The 20001-nt window shown below is 44.6% G+C and overlaps 1 protein-coding gene across 6 annotated transcripts in view; it reads right to left on the reverse strand.

Annotated features, from left to right (window-relative positions):
- Positions 1–2984: 2984 nt before the first annotated feature.
- Mtr (5-methyltetrahydrofolate-homocysteine methyltransferase) overlaps positions 2985–20001 on the reverse strand; it is a 98668-nt gene continuing 81651 nt past the window's right edge. For all 6 annotated transcript variants that reach the window (XM_021228187.2, XM_013114686.3, XM_005071782.4 and 3 more), the window contains 4 exons: positions 10321–10521; positions 9378–9570; positions 8100–8212; positions 2985–7590 (listed from right to left, as the gene is read on the reverse strand). In XM_021228187.2, coding sequence (XP_021083846.1) covers positions 7504–7590; positions 8100–8212; positions 9378–9570; positions 10321–10521 — 594 coding nt within the window. In that variant the 3' untranslated portion in view covers positions 2985–7503. The remainder of the gene's footprint in view (positions 7591–8099; positions 8213–9377; positions 9571–10320; positions 10522–20001) is intronic.

A 20001-nucleotide genomic window follows, 5' to 3' on the forward strand; every position in this document is an offset into this window, starting at 1 on the left:
GATCCTCCTCCCCAGAACTGAGATTTTAAGTTTGCATTGTAGTCACTGTCTAAAAGAACGTACCTTAATTCAAAAGTATTTTATTGCTAAAACAAAATAAAACAGGTGCTAACAACCATGTGGACATTTGGGCCTTCAGAGAGCTGTGTTATTTTAGCTGTGGAGTCTCCCCTAAATACTGATGAGTGCTGTTTGATGGGGAGGTTGCTGGGGGTTGGACTGTGGCAATTTCTTAAAAAAGACAACAATAAATCAACAATGAAGTTTTCTGCATTGCCTAGCTGATCCTTTTATGACCCTTTTATTTCTCTGTAGCATGTGATGCTGCTTGACAGCATTTTACCCACAGGAGAACCTGTCAAAATAGGAATCAAGTCAGGTGAAGGGGAACATGTGCACAGTCCCACACTCAGAAGGTGGAAACGGGAAGATCATGGGAGCCAGTTCTGAGCTATTCTGTGCTACACCTATTGTTCATTCTAAGTGGGTCCATAACTGTGACCTTCACTCCAGCCTGGGCAACACGGTAAGCGTCCGTTTTAAACCAAAAGTTAAAATACTGACTGTGGTAATTTGAATGTAATTGGCCTTCATAATCTCATAGGGAGCAGTACTGTTAGGAGACGTGACTTTGTTGAGGTGGGTATGGCCTTGTTGGAGGAAGTGTGTCACGGGGTGGGAGTGTGGGGGTGAGGTTTCCTATGCTCAGGATATGGTCCAGTGTCTCAGTTGATTTCTTGTTGCCTACAAGATAAAATGTAGCCAGCACTCATGCCTGCCTGCACACCACCATGCTCCCTGTCATCATGATGATGGACTGACCCTCTGAAACAGTAATCAAGCCACCCCAATTAAATGTTCCCTTTATATAAGAGTTGCCATAGTCATGGTGTCTCTTCACAGCTATAGCCAGCGTAAGGCACTGACCATGATTAATCAACTATGTGCAACAGTATTAATCCTGTTATCTTTTTGCCAGCGTTCAGTGTCTTCTTCACCCGTAGGCTGTGTTGTTCATTCTTGAGAGGCAGCTCTTCTCCCATTAAGATTTCATCATAAAACCACAGCAATTCAGCCACATCTTCAGACTCACTTCTCATCTGCCGTCAAGCTGCTTCCTCCCCATCAGCAGTTACTTCCATCACTGGAGCCTTGACCCTCACAGCTCCCTAACAGGAGGGAATCGTTTCTTCCAAGCTCCTGTGAATGCTGCTATTTGACCTCTTTTTATGACTCCTGTTTTAATAGCTCTAGAATGGCAAATGTTTTCCAGGTTTTCAGTTTATTTCACAGGGTCTTTCTCTTGGGCTCATCTAACCTGTTAGAAATAATACAGTATTAAGTATGACTTGGCTTTCAACTCATTTGCAGTTTAAGATTTTCTAATTACAATAGAATTCAATCCAGAATTCAATGCAAATCGGAGATGAACTAAGTCACTCAGGTGTATCCTCACTCCTTCCTTCTATGTATTTGCTCACCTTGGGGGTGGGATGGTAAATTCACTGATTCATAATTGATTCCAACCTTTACCCAAGCTTTTTAACAAATTTATTTTAGGGTGTTTTGTCTGCATACCTGTCTGTGCACCACATGAATGTTTGGTGTCCACAAGGGCCAGAAGAGGGCATTGGATCCCCTGGAAATGGAGTTACACACGGTTTTGAGCTATCATGTGGGTGCTGAGAATTGAACCAGGTCCTCTAGAAAAGCAGTCAGTACTCTTTCTTAACCACTAAGTCAATTTTTCAACCCCTTTACTCAACATTTAATTCATTCAAAGTCTGTTGGAGAACTAAGCAGACCAGATGCCTGACCCACCTCTATCAGATTGTTGTACATGCTTTAGCTTTCTCAAGTTTTAAAATAGATGTCAGTACTCACCCAGAAAAATGGAAGGAGAAACCTGATAATAATTAGAAAAAAGGCTTCAGATAAATTACTATCTGGTAACAAACTGCTACATCTTCTGAAAAGGATTAATTTTGATACTATGTATTCCCTGGAATCCTTAAAATGTTTCATGTGTACATCTAAAGAAACCCCCACCCCCCCCTCGAGATAAGATTTCTCTGTGTAGACCTGGCTGTCCTGACCTTGAACTCAGGTCAGTCTGCCTCTGCCTTCTGGGTGCTGGGATTAAAAGTGAGCACCACCCACCCACGTTAAAGAGCAATTTTTACCATAACAGGTTAGAAAATGTTTCGTCATTGATGGAGCTTTAACCAGGACCTTGCACATATCAGCCCAAGTATTTTTAGTCAATCATGATTAAGATAAGTGAGCACTGAGGTCACACCTTATGAAGTAAAACATCATGTCCCCCAGTTACTCTCCAGGTGAAAGTAAAAAAAAAAAAGTCCCACATAAGTTCTATTCAGGTCTATCAAAGAAAAGCTGTACAGTGCTTTTTTCAAGTGAAAAGTGAAAAATTATCAATTTAAGAACAAAAAATTATATGCAGAGGTCTAAGATCTCAGGAGGCAGAGGCAGTAAGATCTCTGAGATTGAGGCCAGTCTGGTCTACATAGAGAGTTCCAGGACAAGGGCTCGAGGGCTATATGGAAAAATCCTGTCTCAATCTCACCAACCCCCCCCCAAAAAAAGCCGAAGAAAAGATAGCTTTGAAAATTACATTAGAGGACTTCAAAGGACAAACAGAATCAGAATATCTGAAGACCGTTACTGAACACCGAGCACTATTTTAGAACCATACACACAGCCAGTGGATTAGGTTCCAAAACTGCAGTTCAGTCTAGTCATACCCATCTTTCCAAAATTCACCCCTCCTGTAATCTGTCTTAGCATATGGTACCACCCACTCATCCACCAAAACCTAGGCTTTGAGAGAGAATTTTGGTGTATAAAGATATCCCTCTTGCCCAACAGCCTTCATCCCTGCTCTCCTAGCTGAGATGTTCTTCCATTCTTCTGAAAGTGTATCTGATATATACATATTACATATAAAGTCACCATGCCAGATGTGAGGTTATCACGGTACTTTATTGTTTAAAATATATTAAATACACAGTAAATATAGCATATTTAAAATATACAAAAATGCTGTATGTAGTAAACAGTTATAACCCTCCCTTCTAAGAACTAAACAGTTATTCATAATTCACCTTTGTGTTTTTCTCTGGCCCTTTTAACTCCTCCTTCCACAGACTATCATTAAGCTTAACTTTAGGTTTTCTGTGACTTTTCTTAATAAATTTCTAATCACATATCTAGCTACCGTATATATCCTTTGGTCTCATGCACTTCTGAACTCAATATAATAGGTATCATGCCTTAAGCAGTCACAAGAACCTTGTTTTGCCCCTATGTTGCCAAGTGTGGCTGTCATTCACTCATTTTTCCACACCATGTACCCGAGAGTACCCTATGAAGCCATTCTCCCACAGACAGGACTTCAGTTATCCCAGGTACTAACATGATTATACTGCCATGACCAAGATGTAAGACATGGCTGAACATTACTGGAAGCTCAGCCCATATTCACTCTGTAGATGTTCATGTCTGTGAGGTGTGACTGTTCTCCAACAGTGATGGGAAATGTATGTGACTACCTACAGACTAACCTGAAACTGTGGATCCCACTCTTGCAAGCAGAATCTCACACTTCTGACCACTACAAAACATCTATTTATTTACTAGCCTCATGAGAATGCTTTTCTATTTTTTTCCCAAGTAGAAAATTTCTATGCATTCTGGCTACTAATCCTTATCAGTTATTTTTTAAAAATGTCTTCTCAAAGCAAACACCTCTTCATTTGTCCTAGTAGCACTGAGAGCTGTAGTGTGTCATGACATTTATACCTTTTTGTCTAACTAGCTCCACCCACAAATCTTCTTTGCAATGAGTCATTGGTCTGGTTTAAGGCCTCTGGCTCACCATAATCACTGGACCCTCACTGAAAATACTCTCGGATATCCTGCTGTTGTCTTGAGTCATGGAGCTCCTGTGGCTATCGTTCCATAGGACAAGTCCTTTAACACACTCCAGCAGGTCATGGATGGGGTAGATGTTAGGGTGGGCCAACCCAAGGCTGGTCAGTCTGGGCCTCTAGGACTTACCCCTCAGGCGAGGTGAGGTGTGGAGTCAGCTCTCCCATGCCTGTGGTAAGGGGTCGTCCCATCTCTTAGTGCTAGGGTCAGCTCTCCCATGAGGGGTTAGGCCCAGCTCTCTGGGGACAATGTCCAGCAAGGGACAAGATCAGCTATCCCAGAGCCAGTGAAGGGCAGGCTGGCTCTGTTTGCTTTGCTTTTAATTTTTTGGGGGGAGTGGTCCTTTTAGGGGACAGACACTGCAGTGGTGAGGGGCAGATATGGAGTGATGGGGAGATGAGTGGGATTGGGGTGCATGATGTGAAATTCCCAAGAATTGATAAAGAATGTTATAAAAAGTTTTCTTGTTTAAAGCATTCGCTTGCTTATCTATAAAGTCCTTAGTTTTATGTAGCAATGACTTAAACCACTTCTGCACTAAAGCTTCATGTATTGTCAGACAAGTTCCCTACACAACTCCATTTGCAGAAGCATCTAACCACTTTTGATCCTTTGCTATTCCACACTAGTCATCTACTTGTCTTCAGTATGACCCCAGTGAGAATTGCTGCTGGAAAGCTTTACTGCAAAGCTCAGTTTGGAAAGACCTGGCATCTTATAACCTTTAATGTTTCTATTCACAGTTCCTCATCTGTTCCTTCCCTGCTGCTCCATCTTTAGCCTTCAGTCTAAACGGGAGTCAACAGAGCCTTCCCTAAGTACTCCCACAACCAGCCTAACACCTTTTGAGCAAACTGTCCTAGAGAGAGAGAGAGAGAGAGAGAGAGAGAGAGAGAGAGAGAGAGAGAGAGAGAGAGAGAGTCTGGAGTAAGCTTGCAATCTGCTGACTGGGCAGCACCCATTGGTCTTTATTACTGAAGTGAAATGAGATAGAGAGAAGCTTGGGATGCTCGACTATCAGGTGCCTCAGGTACTCCCAGAGAAGGTGGCAACCTTCCTCTTAAGGAGCAAGAATCAAGGATGGAGGAGATGGTGACCTTCCTCTTAAGGAGCAAGAATCAAGGATGGAGGAGATGGTGACCTTCCTCTTAAGGAGCAAGAATCAAGGATGGAGGAGATGGCGACCTTCCTCTTAAGGAGCAAGAATCAAGGATGGAGGAGGTGGCGACCTTCCTCTTAAGGAGCAAGAATCAAGGATGGAGGAAGTGGCGACCTTCCTCTTAAGGAGCAAGAATCAAGGATGGAGGAGGTGGCGACCTTCCTCTTAAGGGGCAAGAATCAAGGATGGAGGAGCCTGCAGTACTGAACAGATGAGACCATCCTCTGAAACAATAGGCTGGAAAAACAACTAATGACAGAATGTAAGAATTTAAGCAGGTAGAAGAAAAACATGGTTGAGAAATTACCATAAATATCAAAGGCTAACAAAAGAATTATGTCAAGGGAGGGGATATGGGTAACAATTTGGAACAGTCAATTCTGTCTTAACCACAGAGAAAATAACCCCCTAAGAAGGCCTCTAGATCTAATGATTAAGAAGCCATCATTGGTAAGAGATGAGAAACACATCTCCCTTAACTTCACTGCATTAAATGCAAGAGGAGAAAAATAATTGGTACATGAAAGAAGTCCAAATATGTGAAGACAGCATGCATGAGAGAATCAACTGGGGGAAAAAAAACGATTATTTCCATGTGTGTCCATTACGAATGGAGGTGAATAGCTCAAAGGAGAAACGGAAATAAAACTACCCCCTAATCCCAGACACTGTTCCACAAAACTAGCCTCCAGAGCAGGCAACAGACCAAACAGCAACATGGAGACAATTCCTCCCTGCCCCCAAATATGCATTTATTGTGTGGTATGCCACAACCTGTGTGTGGAAGTCAGGAGTCTCTTCTACCATGTGAGCCCCAGAAATCAAACTCAAGTCAGGTTTGTTAGCCTGTAAATTTACTCACTGAGCCATCTTGCTCGTCCTGTTTTTGTTTCTGAAGACAGTCTATTTAACTCACGCTGGTCTGTTACTCATGCCAATCCTCCTGCCTCAACTTCCCAAATGCTGATGACAGGCATAGGGCAGGCACATTTGGCTACAGACAATTCTTAACTGAAAAATTAAGCATGCAGTCACAAAAGACGAGTCCTGACAGCATTTATAACACATGGAAGCTCCTTCTCTTCCTCAGTCAGTGTAAATTGTAAGTTGGGGTTCTAATCCCAGAAGAAGATTCTCATACAGTCACATCCCCATACACATTTCCCTACTCTACCTCCTCATCCCTTAATCTCTTATTATTTCCATACCCAAAGTGCAAAGACTACAGTGATCTACAGGACTCCACTTAGGTATCTGTGTGCACCTGAATTGTCTTCGTGTACTTATTTAAACCTCACCCACTGAGACAGAAATTAATATCACCGTTCTCATTTTATCAATGACCAAACAGTATTGGAAAGACTAAACATGTGGCATTTTGTCACATGAAGTTACACAGCAAAGTTGAAATTGGAGTCTGTGCTTTCAGAGACAAATGCTCTGAACAACTTCTCCAGAAATAACAAAGAACAAGCCAATGTAGTATATCCAAAATATATGAGTTTAGAGTCACAAGCCCGCAAAGAATTGAGTGGCTTTAAGCCACCCACAGGTCCAGCTCTGCACAGACGCCAGGGCTCAGCTTGATTCTGAGAACAGCTAGAAGATGGTAAATAACAGCCTTGGTAGTCACTTTCTTTCTCTTCCACTTTTCCCCTAGCGCAAAGGAACATGAAACTACAAGGGACAAAAAAAAGCTTAGAAAATGTGACTATGCGTAGCCACATCAGCACACCAGGGCAAACAGTTCGAGTATTTCTGTCCAGCAAGCAGCGAATAGGCCTCTGTCAAAGAGGTTCTATAGTCATTTAGTTGAGCCTCAGAAAATGAGGACTTGCAGAAGTAAAGAGAGGAATATCTTACTCCTGTTGAAACCATTGATATGTCACATTTCTCACGGTGGCACTTTGCTTCTGGGTCACATGTCTCTATACATTCCCCTATACAACTTATTTACAAGACTTTTTTTTAATGTGGCAAAACAGTAAAACCAAACAAATAACAACAAAAATCAGGAACAAGTACCCTCCTAGGTCAAAGGCAAAAATAGGAAAAAAGCTAATTGAGTTGCTTTAGAATGCAAAAGATGTCTTCTGCTTGCTCCAATCCTAAAGACCCAGGAACAACATAAACATAAGCCTTGGCACCTTGTTGCTCCTCATTTAAAGTCCCTGAAAAAGCACTTATTTTCTAGGAACCCAGAAGCCCTGTTCTACATCACATGCCACCAACCAGTCTTCCAACACTGGGAATGGGCAGGTCAGGCAGACGTACAGCTGTTTTCTGTTGTTATTTCTAAGGCACTCTGGATTGTACCCCCCTTGAGGTCAGCAAGCTAAAGGTTTTAAAGGAAAAAGGAAAAAGAAGAAAAGAAGTGTGAAGAGAGAAAGAAGTCAGTCTGTGTCATATCCCAGAATGGGGCCAAGCCATCTCTCCACCTCAGCTACCGGCATGTTCTTCCTCGAAGCATAATCCTCAATCTGTAAAAGACAGAAGCATCTTTGTTAAATCAGGGTGCTAAGACGTTCTTATCTGAGTTCCCACGGGCCTCTGACATAAACATTAAGTACCTGGCATATCTTGTCTTAACAGCAATCTACTGAGCTAAACAGAGGTATTTTCTGTCTGTCTACTTGCTTTCCTCTCTAAGCAGAAAACAACATGTGACAAATGTCTGCTGCTGAGAAGCCAGCAGAGGAGGAGGAGGAGGAGGAGGAGGAGGAGGAGGAGGAAGAGGAGGAGGAGGAGGAGGAAGAGGAGGAGGAGGAGGAGGAGGAGGAGGAGGAGGAGGAGGAGGAGGAGGAGGAGGAGGCGTGCGTGTAGAGGGGGGAGAGGAAGGGCTAGAATAGGGTAATGGGCTGAAATCAAATTAAGACACAAACTGGGGTGAGTTTACACACACACCATCATCACATCACTTCATTGTCATGTAAAATGGATCCTATAGGTTCATTGTAAAGACATTTATCTAGAGAAGCCACATATTTACCTGATCCTTGGAAACTTTCCCCACAGCAAAATATTTGGACTTTACATTGGAGAAGTAGAGACCTGATACTGCTGAAGCAGGTGCCATTGCCAAGGATTCTGTCAACTTGATGCCTGAAGAGAACCACAGGAAGTGATCAATGCCCAGGCAGGGTACTAACAGGCTCAGAGTGAGCACCAAGTAAACTCATGCCTCCTAGGTAGACACAATGACACAGTAAGAAGCTCTGATCACAGTCTCTAGCAAATTCTTGCCAGGTGGAACACCAAACTCAGGACATGCATGTTATACCCAGTGGGAACAAGCCTGGAAAAGACTGCATTCTTTCCCACAGCTACACTGAGTCTTCTTAGTTATGACTGCTAACCCTGACAGTAAGAGAACCACCCACAGATCCCCATGACTCTGTGAGGTCAGCTGGCAGCAGGAATGAAGAACAGGCCCACAGAAGCACAGAGAAGGAAGGGTTCCCAGGATTGTTATTCTGTAATCCGTACTCTATGGACAAGAACATGGAGTCACCAATGGCTGAATAAACCATCTCCAGCTCACTCACAAGAAATGGGGCTCACACCTAGATGGTGTAACTCTCAGAGCTGTTTCTGCAGACCCAGCTCTATTTTTGTTTGTTTTGTTTTGCTTTGTTTTGTTTTTTTAGACTTGGTTTCTCTGTGTAGCTTTGAAGCCTATCCTAGTACTCCCTCTGTAGACCAGGCTGGCCTCGATCTCACAGAGATCCACCTGCCTCTGCCTCCCAAGTGCTGGGATTAAAGGCGTGTGTCACCAATGCCCGGCTCAGTTCCTTTCTTTGACATGCATTCAACTTCCCCAGTTTTGATAGCTATTTTGATTAATTCCACCAGTGAGAAAGCTACGGGAAGGCTGGAGTTGTCAGTTCAGAGCCCAGAAACAGCCATGAGTAAACAGTGCAGGCCTGAGCGGAGAGAGGACAGAGGCTAACAGGACAGAGGCTGGCCACCAGCTACTGTACCAAGAGCAGAAAACCAGGGTAGGAAAGGCAGGGGGAAGAAAGGAGAAGGTAAATCCCCATCCAGGATGGGGCAAGAGTAAACAGTTTAAACTACTAAGTCTAAAATATTTAAGTAAAAATACAACGCTGTGCTTTGGAAGTAAAGTGTCAGAACAGATTCAAGTGAGAAAGGATGGAATGAGGGATGATTTTATTATGTTTTTCTGTTTATAAAAACTTTAACTGCATATGTCATTGGTAAGTTCATGCACTCAGTGAGCAAGGACAGTAGCTTGCCTCCCACACACCTGTGGCCTGCTCAATGTTGGCCAATCTCCACATGGTGAGCTTCTCAGTATGGTCAGGCTGGCTGGGATAACCAGGAGCTGGTCGGATGCCCTCATAGCGGAGTTTGCGCAGGTCTGTGACTCCCAACAGCTCACTACTACAGTAGGCCCACAGTTCTCGGCGAACTCTCTCATGCAGCTCCTCTGCAAAGGCCTGGGAATGCAAAAGGGACAGGCACAATCAAGTAGAAGCAGCCTGTGGCCTCCAGCCCTGCATCACGGTGGCACAGAACCACTTTCCCCACCGTGCCACAGTCTGGAAAAACTGTATTTTCATTAGCTGCCCTGAGACTCAATAGTGCCCTCAATTGAGTTCTAAAGTATCATCTTTAGTAATTTGAGAATTCTAGGCCATTTTCCTGAAGTCAATGAGACCATAGCTTTACCAGAAATGTACTGGGACCACAGACAGAGCTGTATTCTTCATCACCTACAGAAAGGAAAGGGAACAGGACCTCCCACAGCTTGGCCTGCCTCACTCCATATGCAGCAAAGATAACTCTACAAAAGTTGTCAACATTAGAGAAGACTCTAAAGCAGAAATCTGACTTTAATTCTGGGGCTTACCAGTAAAATGATGCACAATAATAATCATAGGAAGACTAATTCAGAGATTAAAATGATGTTATCACAGCAATCAAAGGAAAACTAATTCAGAGATAAGGTCAAGACTCCTGAGGGCAACAACCAACCAGGGAATCACCAGAAGTTTCTCTTTACTAAAAGATGACACATGGCATTTGTGAGACAGGACTTAAAAATATAGGTCATGTCAAAGCCAGCAGTATCCGGCTCAAGTACACAATGACATAGATTCTAAAGGCTGCTAAGTTTTCTGACACTGTCATGTGGGCTCCAACACCCATTCTCTACCCCAACACCCCAGTATCTGCCAATGCCTTACCTCTGCGAGCCGGTCACCCAGTGCCTTCACCATGATGCTGTTGTAGTCATCGCCGTCATCCTCGTAAGCCTTACTCAGTTCTTCAACCCCAAAGCAGGCAACAGCAAACAGACCCAAGTAGTCGCGGACACCAGAATGCAGAGGAGCAATGAAGTCTGAGAGGCAGTGGTAAGGGTCTGTACTGGAAGAGTCCTTCTCAGCCTTAAAACCCAAGCATTGGGCAGAGAAGCCATTAGCATGGCATGGCACCAGCATTTAGTAGAGAGCAAAATGAACGTAGTCAATAAAAAGTTAATAGCTCTAACTAATTCTTCCGAAGTACTTAACACTTTGTTGTTCTTTATAGGGCACTAATTTAGCTCTCAGCAATCCAGTGAAGAAAGTGATCCACAAACTCCATTTCACAGGTAAGAAATCCAAGACATAAAATTTGACCCCATAGGCTCAGTCGGATCCAGGAGCTGACACCAGTGCCCCATCAGTTCTACAAATAAATGTTCCTAGATACAAGGTACTGCTCTATACTGACCAATTAATTAAGGAGTAATCATTCAGAATCTTCTAAGCCATTTATTAATCATGAGAGCAAGTACAGCCTGACCCTGGGCAGAGAATAAGCCAGTGGATGCTGGTCAGAAGACATTAGTGTCCCAGTGCTCAGAGACAGAGGTGAATGGAGGGTCAGTCCATTTTACAGTGGTACTCTACTGCCTTTTGATTTAAAAAATGAAAAAGAAGCGAGAGAGACACAAAGCTATTCTGCAGTAGACAGGTCACTGGTCCCACTGTGCCTTAGAAGGGATGGCAATCAGAGTTACTCTGAACAAAAGGTTCCCAGAGTAACAAGGTGCTCAGCTACAATTTTTCAGTGCCCTGCAGATCACCTCCTAATAAATGGCTATTCATGTAGGCAATACACATCCATGGTCCAGTTCCCCTTTCTAGGGACTAAGAGAGTGAACTGAGAGACCATTGTGGTAAATGCCCTTAAACAGCATGTCCAGACTTCCCCAACACAACAGGAATCATAGTATTTAGTTCATTCTGGAAAGGAAAAGATAGCAGAGGAAAACCAAGGACTGGAGGATGAAAGAATGGGTCCAGCAGGTGTCTGGCCTTAGCTACCAGTCAAAGAAAAGCTCGTGATTCCCTAGCAAGAAAGGGGCAGAGCTCAGTACTGGAACTCCCTACCCTGGGTCCTGCAGCGTCTGAGCCTGCACATACAGACTAAAGCCGAAATAGTTCTCACATAACTCCTTATGGTACTAAGGCCCAAATTTAAGAATCTCATCCGTTGTTACTAGTAAAACCCTGTCATTATGAGTTGCATTATGATAAAAGGCAACACCACCAATTTTAAACTACTAAAAATGCTAGTAAAACTAAAAAGTAATTTACTGCTAATTATTAAATTCTAGCTCCAATTCTTGACTGAGACAATTGTGACTATAGCAGCTAAAGTCTTTGCATGGTGCTTGCATTTTTAAAGGTGAGGTAAAAACCAAAGACAGACAGTGTACACTGAGAACTATTACTAGGAGAATACAGCCAGGGTGCACTAAGGGGGCTTGCCTCTCCGCACACAAAGCTCAGGGCCAGCTCACTCTGCCCATTTTTTTCCCTCTGTGAAGGAGACAACACACCATGAAACAGTTACACTATGGCCATCTTACTCCAGCTTCAGCACCTGGCAGTGTGCACATTCTGGGATATTTGTCCTCACCAGACTTTGTGAGGAGCCGCCCTCGCTATCGCTATTGCCGTTAGAAGATGGCGCTGACATCCACTGTCAGTTGGAGTTAACTGTCGCTGTCAGTTGGAGTTAACTGTCGCTGTCAGTTGGAGTTAACTGTCGCTGTCAGTTGGAGTTAACTGTCGCTGTCAGTTGGAGTTAACTGTCGCTGTCAGTTGGAGTTAACCGTTTAAACTGTGCCTCTCCCGTGACGTCATCTGGGGTGATGTGCAAACCACCAATCCCGGCTCTACACATCTCACTCGGAGCTCCTAGGCTTATATAAGGGGCTGGGTTTCTTAGCTTGGGGTCTCCCTCTAAGAAGCTGATCATCTATCTCTCAAGATGCATTAAAGCTTTACTGCAGAAGGATCCGAGTGTTCTGCGTCGTTCTTGCTGGCGAGACGGTAGCGCGGGACATCTGGTGCCGAAGCCCGGGAACTCTTCAACATCGCCGGCGCCGCGGGAGACCCTCGGAAGACGGGGCGGATTCAGAACTGCAGGGACGTAGGTTCAGAGAGGTATGCTTTATCCTGAACAACCCTTTTCTCGACTTTGGCCTTAGTTTGTCATCACCGTGGGACGGGTCAGTGGAGGCTTTGGTGCTAGTCCTGTTTGTCCTTCTCCTTCATCGTGGCTGGTGCTGACAGAACGGCGCTGTCCATCTGGCGCTGTCCATCTGGCGCTGTCCATCTGGCGCTGTCCATCTGGTGCTGTCAGTCTGGTGCTGTCAGTCTGGTGCTGTCAGTCTGGTAACGGAGTTGAGCGCGTTTTTAGATAAGCTGTCAGCGCGATGGGGTCGTCACAGTCAGTGGTTACAGCCTTACAGACTGTGCTAAAACAAAGAGATCTTAAAATTGCACCACGAACACTTCAAAATTTTGTGAAGGAGGTAGATAGAGTGGCACCATGGTATGCTTGTTCCGGGTCCCTCACTGTGGCCTCATGGAACAAGCTAGGTAAAGAACTAGACAGGAAGCATGCAGAAGGAGATCTCTGCTTAGGTACCAAAGCCATTTGGAAGCTAGTTAAAAACTGCTTGGAGGATGAGGCCTGTCACCCTGCTATAATAGAAAGTCAGGGAACCTTAGAGGAAGTTCAGGATAGCATGTCAGAAACTGAACGGAGTGAGAGAATGGGAGCTCGCAAAAGAAAAGACATGTCTAAGAAAAAAGGCCCTCCCCAGGAAGTTAAGAAAGGGGGAGAGAAAGAAGGGAGTTATCATTCACCCCTTAACAAATCTAAGAAAAAGAAAAAGCCAGAATCTAGTCTATACCCTACAGTAGAGCTAGAAGCCTTGGAGCTAGATAATTCTGATTCTGACACTCTGTATTCTAGCGAAGAAGGTGGTCTAGAGGAGGAGGTGGCACGGTATGAGGAAAAAAGATATCACCCTGATAGACACCGGCCACTGAAAACAAAAATGAATGTGAGGCCACCGCCTATAAATCCGGCGGGCTCACGCCCCTCAGCGCCTCCGCCATATGAGCTTCGGCTGAATACTGGTACTGACTCCTTTTTACCTTTAGAGGAACGGAGAAAAATACAAATGGCTTTTCCAGTATTCGAGAATGTGGAAGGCGGAAGAGTACATACCCCGTAGATTACAATCAAATTAAAGAATTGGCCGAATCCGTTCGTAATTATGGGGTCAATGCTAACTTTACCACATTACAGGTGGAAAGGCTTGCTAATTTTGCCATGACTCCCACTGACTGGCAAACGACAGTGAAAGCAGTGCTTCCCAACATGGGACAATACATGGAATGGAAGGCTCTCTGGTATGATGCAGCCCAGGCACAAGCTAGAGTTAATGCCACGGCTGAAGATGAGAATCAGAGGCAGTGGACATTTGAAATGCTGACAGGTCAGGGTCAACATGCCCTTAATCAAACCAACTACATCTGGGGCGTCTATGGTCAGGTGTCGGCCGCCGCTATTAAAGCATGGAAGGCCCTCACAAAAGGGGAGAGTCCAGTGGACACCTTACAAAGATTGTCCAAGGACCCCAAGAGCCATTTTCAGACTTTGTGGCCAGAATGACAGAGGCCGCCAGTCGCATCTTTGGTGATTCAGAACAAGCTATGCCCCTGATTGAGCAACTTGTCTATGAACAAGCAACCCAGGAATGTCGAGCGGCTATCGCCCCTCGCAAAAGCAAAGGTTTACAAGATTGGCTCAGAGTGTGCAGGGAGCTGGGGGACCCCTAACCAATGCAGGACTAGCTGCCGCCATTTTACAAACGCACAGGTATAGAGATTTATCTAATCGAAAAGCTTGTTTTAATTGTGGGAGAATGGGGCACCTTAAGAAAGATTGTCAAGCCCCTGAAAGAACAAGAGAATCGAAGCTTTGCTATCGTTGTGGTAAAGGTTATCATAGGGCTAGCGAATGCAGGTCAGTCCGGGATGTAAAAGGAGGCTTCTGCCCCCTATTGAAGAATCCAAGGTACCCCAATCAAAAAACGGGTCACGGGGCCCATGGTCCCAGGGCCCTCAGAAATATGGGAACCAATTTCAGAAAAGCAATCAAGAGGAAGTAGAGGCTTCCGAGGAACCTCCGGAATGGACTTGCGTGCCGCCTCCGACTTCTTACTCATGCCCCAAATGAATGTTCAACCGGTCCCAGTCCATTCCCCTGGACCTTTGCCCCCTGCCACCATTGGGCTTATTCTGGGCCGTGGCTCCTTAACTTTACAGGGACTCATTATATATCCTGGAATTGTTGACCCATATCATAAAGAGGAGATTCAAGTTCTCTGTTCTAGCCCTCGGGGTGTATTTTCTATAAAGCAGGGAGATAGAATTGCACAACTGGTGTTGCTGCCCTCCCTCGGGGATGGAGAAACCTACACTTTACAAAAAAGGGCTATGGGATCTTCTGGAAGTGATTCAGCCTATCTGGCTATACCCCTAAATGAGAGACCTACAATAAAATTGTTAATTAATGGAAAAGAATTTGAAGGGATAATGGATTCGGGAGCAGACAAAAGCATTATTTCACTCCATTGGTGGCCGAAGTCTTGGCCCACTGTTGTTTCATCTCATTCTCTACAAGGTCTTGGATACCAGTCCTCTCCTGCCATCAGTGCCTCAGCCTTAACCTGGCGGGATGCTGAAGGCAAACAGGGATGTTTTACCCCCTATGTGTTGCCACTCCCTGTAAATTTATGGGGACGAGATGTGTTACAAGCCATGGGCATGACCCTAACTAATGAATACTCCCCCAGGCATCAGCCATTATGGCAAAGATGGGGTATACAAATGGTAGAGGCTTGGGTAGGCAAGAACAAGGCAGAATAAAACCCATTACACAACACGGAAATCGGGGTAGAAAAGGACTGGGTTTTATTTAGGGGCCGTTGAGGCTTCACGACCCATACCATGGAAAACAGAGGAGCCGTTATGGGTCTCTCAATGGCCTCTATCCTCTGAAAAATTAGAGGCTGTCACAAGATTAGTGCAAGAACAGGAACGGCTGGGGCATCTAGAGCCTTCTACCTCCCCATGGAATACACCAATTTTTGTTATTAAGAAGAAATCTGGGAAGTGGAGATTACTCCACGACCTGCGGGCCATTAACAATCAGATGCATCTTTTTGGCCCTGTTCAAAGAGGCCTTCCTTTGCTTTCTGCACTTCCTCAAGATTGGAAGCTTGTTATTATCGATATTAAGGATTGTTTCTTCTCTATTCCACTTTACCCACGGGATAGACCAAGGTTTGCCTTCACTATCCCTTCTCTTAATCATATGGAACCAGACAAGAGATTTCAGTGGAAGGTACTGCCGCAAGGCATGGCCAATAGCCCAACAATATGTCAGCTATATGTGCAGGAGGCTTTGGAGCCAATTAGGAAGCAATTTACATCTTTAATCGTTATCCATTATATGGACGATATTCTTATTTGTCACAAAGAGTTAGATGTTTTACAAAAGGCTTTTCCCATGCTGGTGGCTGAATTAAAACAGTGGGGATTAGAGATTGCCTCAGAAAAGGTTCAAATTGCAGATACAGGCCTCTTTTTGGGCTCAAAGATTACTCCCAAAAATATAGTTCCTCAGAAAATAGAAATTCGCAAAGACCACTTACAAACATTAAATGATTTTCAGAAACTTCTGGGAGATATAAATTGGTTGAGGCCCTTTTTAAAAATTCCATCTGCTGATCTAAAACCCCTCTTCGATCTCCTGGAGGGTGAGCCTCATATCTCCTCACCCAGAAAATTTACCCCTGCCGCCCACCGAGCCTTACAGATGGTGGAAGAGGCCTTACAGGAAGCACAATTACAACGAATTGAGGAGTCACTACCTTTTAATCTGTGTGTTTTTAAGACAGCTCAATTGCCAACTGCAGTCCTGTGGCAACATGGACCATTACTTTGGATTCATCCAAATGCTTCCCCTGCTAAGATTATTGACTGGTACCCTGATGCTGTTGCACAGCTCGCTTCGCGGAATAAAAGCAGCTGTTACACATTTTGGCAGGGATCCTGATTCCTTGATTGTGCCTTATACTGCTGCACAAGTTCAGACCTTGGCAGCCACATCTAGTGATTGGGCAGTTTTAGTTACTTCCTTTTCAGGACAAATTGATAATCATTTTCCAAAGCATCCAATTTTACAGTTTGCCCTAAACCAGGCTATAGTGTTTCCACAAGTGACAGCTAAAGACCCACTCCCAGATGGGACTGTGGTGTACACTGATGGATCAAAAACTGGTATGGGAGCTTATGTGGTCAAGGATAGGGTTATATCTAAACAATATAATGAAACTTCACCTCAAGTTGTAGAATGTCTGATAGTACTGGAGGTTCTTGAGGCTTTTCCAGGACCCCTCAATATTGTATCAGATTCCTCTTATGTGGTTAATGCAGTTAATCTCCTTGAGATAGCTGGAATAATAAGATCCTCCAGCAGAGTTGCTAACATCTTTCAGAAGATACAAGCTGCCTTGTTAAATAGGAGATTTCCTGTTTTCATTACCCATGTCCGAGCACATTCTGGACTCCCAGGTCCCATGTCCTTAGGGAATGACTTAGCGGACAAGGCTACAAAGCTGGTGGCCGCTGCCTTGTCTACCCATGCACAAGCAGCAAAAGAATTCCATAAGCGCTTTCATGTGACGGCTGAGACCTTGCGCCGTCGTTTTGCTCTATCCAGGAAAGAGGCTAGGGAAATTGTTACTCAATGCCAGAATTGCTGCGAATTCTTACCTACTCCCCACATGGGAATAAACCCACGTGGCATTAGACCATTGCAGATGTGGCAGATGGATGTTACTCATATTCCCTCTTTTGGAAGGCTTCAATATGTTCATGTTTCTGTTGACACCTGTTCTGGCGTAATGTTTGCCACACCCCTAACAGGGGAAAAGGCCTCATATGTGATTCAACATTGCCTTGAGGCCTGGAGTGCTTGGGGAAAACCCAGAATTTTAAAAACAGACAATGGACCAGCATATACCTCTCAAAAATTCCGACAGTTTTGTCGGCAAATGGATGTTACCCATCTAACTGGCCTACCTTATAACCCTCAAGGACAGGGCATTGTGGAACGTGCCCATCGTACACTCAAATCATATCTGATTAAACAAAAGGGGAGTATTGAGGATGTTCTACCCTCGGTACCAAGAGTTGCTGTATCCATGGCACTTTTTACCCTTAATTTCTTGAACTGTGATGCCCAAGGCCACACTGCGGCTGATCGCCACAGTTTAGAGCCTGATAGGCCAAAAGAAATGGTAAAATGGAAAGATGTCTTGACTGATCTCTGGAAAGGCCCGGATCCTATTCTTATAAGATCCAGGGGAGCTGTGTGTGTTTTTCCACAGGAGGAAGAAAACCCCTGTGGATCCCTGAAAGACTCACTCGAAGAGCTCCTTCACAACTCCAGAATAAGAAGGATGGAGGCCAAGTGGGTGATGAAGACTCTCCTACTCGGGATGATGGTTCCTAGTATGATGGGAGAGTTACGGTGGGCCATCATGTCTACCTTCCCCTACCGATGCCAGTGATGCAGAATGCCCAGGTGTTCCCTAGATTTTTCACAAATAATAGAGAGTTGGGGCTTGCCTTTTTGCCTTTAGATCCTCAGATACAGAGTTTTCAGGATGAGAGAACCTTGTCATTAGTAGGAAGCTTGTGCTTTACTGTGATTTCTTCATTAAAGGATAATTTTATTCATATGGATCCAGAAAGATCTAATGCTAATCCTTTTGAATTAATGGAAGCTGTACTGATCTTTCTCCTATGATAGTGAGAAGGGACAGATTACTTTTGATTGGAAAGGGGCATTAGGCAACAGTCTGAGTGAGGGACAGAGCTCTGGATCATCTGATTGGTCCTCCTCCAATGTTAAGTATACCCCTTTTAAGAGAACTAATTATTCAGCTGCCCTTTATTTGGGTTGTGAGTAATGATACCTTAGGTAAGAATCAGAAAGAAATAAATTGCTCTGCTTAGAATTGTTTTTATGCATTATGCTGGGATGCTATTAAGCACCCTTTTGCTTTGGTAATGCGCATGCCTCGATTTATTCCAGCTCCTGTTGAGGCGCCAAGTAATTTGAGTTTGTTTAGGGAAAAGCGAGATTTTTGGGATCTCTGCTATTATTGTGGGCCTGATAGCCACCGCCGCGGTTACTGCTTCGGTTACCGCCTCGGCCCTTGCACTTTCCGCCACTGTGCAGACAACTCAAACCATTAATGAACTATAGGCCACTGTGACCATGGTCCTAGATAAACAGGCCACTGCCAATTCTCAGATACAAGGAGGCCTGATGTTGGTAAACCAACAGATTAATTTGGTTCAGGAACAATTGGATATATTGTGGCAGATGGCCAAATTGGGATGTGAACAAAGTTGCCTGGCCTTTGTGTCACTTCAGTACAATATGAGAATTTTACAAGAGCAGCTAACCTGTCAAAAGCTCTGTCTCAACATTTATTACAGAATTGGACTTTTGAGTTTGAGCAGACACTCCGTGAGTTGAGAATGGCGATCCTGCAAGTGAATTCGACGCATCTGGATCTTTCTCTGATGGAAGACCTCTCCCCCTGGATTTCATCTGCATTTTCTTATTTTAAGGAATGGGTGGGGGTAGGATCATTTAGCCTAGTTCTCTGCTGTGGAATAGTGTTGATGCTTTGGATGGTGTGTACGCTCAGAGCCCAAACAAAAGAGACAAAGTGGTGGTGGCACAAGCACTTGCTGCCTTAGAACACGGAGCATCCCCTGACATTTGGTTAACCATGTTAAAGCAATAGGTCGCTGGCCTCCCAGCTCTTGCACCCCACGAGGCTAGTCTCATTGCACGGGATAGAGTGGGTAGGCTTCAGCAGCCCAAGGAGTTGCAAGGCTAAGCACTGCACAGGAGAGGTCTGCGGTATAACGACTTTCTCCTGGGAGATAAGTCATCTTGCATGAAGGTTCTATGTCATGATCTCCTTCCCCCAGAAAAAAGACATCGGACTGGTCAGGACTTCCTCTGGGGATAAGACCCTGGAGAGGAGCTTTGTACATGTTCCGAATTTGCACATGGGGATTTGACCTCTATCTCCACTCCAAAGTTGTGGGTGTCCTATTGCTTCAAAAATAAATGAATAGGGGGAGATGTGAGGAGCCGCCCTCGCTATCGCTATTGCCGTTAGAAGATGGCGCTGACATCCACTGTCAGTTGGAGTTAACTGTCGCTGTCAGTTGGAGTTAACTGTCGCTGTCAGTTGGAGTTAACCGTTTAAACTGTGCCTCTCCGTGACGTCATCTGGGGTGATGTGCAAACCACCAATCCCGGCTCTACACATCTCACTCGGAGCTCCTAGGCTTATATAAGGGGCTGGGTTTCTTAGCTTGGGGTCTCCCTCTAAGAAGCTGATCATCTATCTCTCAAGATGCATTAAAGCTTTACTGCAGAAGGATCCGAGTGTTCTGCGTCGTTCTTGCTGGCGAGAC

This window comes from Mesocricetus auratus, unplaced genomic scaffold (genome assembly GCF_017639785.1).
Source record: "Mesocricetus auratus isolate SY011 unplaced genomic scaffold, BCM_Maur_2.0 Super-Scaffold_100013, whole genome shotgun sequence".
Classification (NCBI taxonomy): Eukaryota; Metazoa; Chordata; class Mammalia; order Rodentia; family Cricetidae; genus Mesocricetus; species Mesocricetus auratus.